At 47.9% G+C, this 2,322-nt stretch overlaps 1 protein-coding gene across 1 annotated transcript in view; it reads left to right on the top strand.

The window, feature by feature from the left end:
• Window positions 1–2,322, top strand: part of KCNK1 (potassium channel, two pore domain subfamily K, member 1) — a gene marked incomplete at both ends in the record, with an annotated part of 8,817 nt that overhangs the window by 932 nt on the left and 5,563 nt on the right. The window contains one exon of the mRNA XM_005856374.1: window positions 2,124–2,319. Within this exon, the coding sequence (XP_005856436.1) occupies window positions 2,124–2,319 (196 nt within the window). The remainder of the gene's footprint in view (window positions 1–2,123; window positions 2,320–2,322) is intronic.

Here is a 2,322-nt window from a genome sequence, read left to right as displayed (position 1 = left end):
GGAATCGAACCTGGGACCCTTCAGTCTGCAGGCCGACGCTCTATCCACTGAGCCAAACCGGCTAGGGCTATATATATTTTTTAAATATATTTCTTTATTGATTTCAGAGAGGAAGGGAGAAGGAGAGAGAGATAGAAACATCAATGATGAGAGAGAACCATTGATTGGCTGCCTCCTGCACGCCCCCCAATGGGGATCAAGCCTGCAACCCAGGCATGTGCCCTTGGCCGGAATCGAACCTGGGACCCTTCAATCTGCAGGCTGATGCTCTATCCACTGAGCCACGCCGGCCAGGGATATATATATATTTTATTGATTTTAGAGAGGAAGGGAGAGGGAGGGAGAGAGAAAAACATCAATGATGAGAGAGAACCATGGACCGGCTGCCTCCTGCATGCCCCCTACTGGGGATCGAGCCCGAAACCCAGACATGTGCCCTGACTTGGAATAGAACCGCGACCTCCTGGTTCATACGTCGACGCTCAACAACGGAGCCTCACCAGCTGGGCTCTCACTGATAAATTTTCAATTTCGCTATCACTGTTTCATTGGATCAGGATTCCCTTCCAGAAGGCTTTATGTAAAATTCTTATTATTTCTGAGAGTCATTTTTCCCAAGCACCTTAAACGTACAGATCAAGGCCCAGCTGACGTGGCTCAGTGGTAGAGCATTAACCTATGAACCAGGAGGTCACGGTTCGATTCCCAGTCAGGGCACATGCCCTGGTTCCGGGCTCGATCCCCTGTGTGGGGCGTGCAGGAGGCAGCGGATCGATGATTCTCTCTCATCATTGATGTTTCTGTCTCTCCCTCTCCCTTCCTCTCTGAAATCAATGAAAATATAATTAAAAAAATAAAAGGACAGGTCAATTTCTTACTCGTAATAGACATTATAAATTACCGTGTAAAAATGTGCCACAGAATGTACTTGAGAACCAACTTTTAATTGAAAAATGTTGCTCTGCAAACAAGTCCCAGGATTGCAGCCGGGTGCAGGCAGCCATGCTCTGTAATGTACCAGAAACTTCTTAAAACAGTTGCTTATCTTATTGGCCACCTGCTTCTCCTTTGACACGGAGACCGTGCTAACCATTCTCAGAATGTTACGTGTGGAACGTAGGCAATCCGTTTCAGGTGGCCAGTGACCGATCATTTTTAAGCAGTTGTTACAAATTCCATGCGATCCCCTGGGAAGCTGGGAAACCCAGTTTTAGGGAACCCTGGAGTCGCATCGGAATGTCCGTGCGCTTTTCCTTTCGGCCTCATCAAGGACGTTGCCAGGCTCCATCCAGCCCTGGCCACGGCGTCGAGTCTGCAGGCAGCTGCCCTACCTGGCCCCGGCTCGTCGGCCTAACCTGACACAACCACGTGCGCGTTCGCATTTCTCAGTTCCGTAAATACGTACCAAGTAGTTACAAGGAGATTTCATATTTCCTCTAGTGACCATAATTATTTTTATTTTATTTATTTTTTAAAATATCTTTGTTTTTGTTTTTTTGTGTGTAAGAAAAAATAACATGACAAGTTTTATTAGTGATTGAAATCCAGATATCCATGACCCCAAAGCAAAATAATTATCAGTTAGCAATAGATATTTTACCTAAATGTATTTTTCCCTTTTTATTTGTTTTTAATTTAATGTAGCTGGTATACAACATTATATTAGTTTCAGGTGTGAAATACAGTGATTCAGTATTTTTTTAATATATATTTTTTTATTAAGATATTACATAGGTGTCCTTATTAAAATATGTTTTTATTAATTCCAGAGAGGAAGGGACAGGGAGGGAGAGAGAGAGAGAGAGAGAGAGAGAGAAACATCAATGATGAGAGAGGATCATGGATCAGCCGCCTCCTGCACGCCCCACACTGGGGATGGAGCCCGTAACCCGGGCCTGTGCCCTGACCGGGAATCGAACCGTGACCTCCTGGTTCATAGGTCGATGCTCAACCACTGAGCCACGCCGGCCGGGCTGGGTCCCCCTCCCTTTGAGCCGTGGGAGTCCAGGGGTGCCTCGAAATCGGAGCAGTGGCGATGACTTGATTCATGAACGGACACACCTGGGGTCCTGGCTTGATCTGCCCGTGACGGGGTCCCACTGAGACGCGGGTTTGTCGCGCAGGTTACCTGCTGCTCGGCCTGGTGGCCATGCTGGTGGTGCTGGAAACCTTCTGCGAGCTGCACGAGCTGAAGAAGTTCCGCAAGATGTTCTACGTGAAGAAGGACAAGGACGAGGACCAGGTGCACATCATGGAGCACGACCAGCTGTCCTTCTCCTCCATCACGGACCAGGCGGCCGGCGGGAAGGAGGACCAGAAGCC

This window comes from Myotis brandtii, unplaced genomic scaffold (genome assembly GCF_000412655.1).
Source record: "Myotis brandtii unplaced genomic scaffold, ASM41265v1 scaffold1026, whole genome shotgun sequence".
NCBI lineage: Eukaryota > Metazoa > Chordata > Mammalia > Chiroptera > Vespertilionidae > Myotis > Myotis brandtii.
This window is presented reverse-complemented; position numbering and strand designations above follow the sequence as displayed.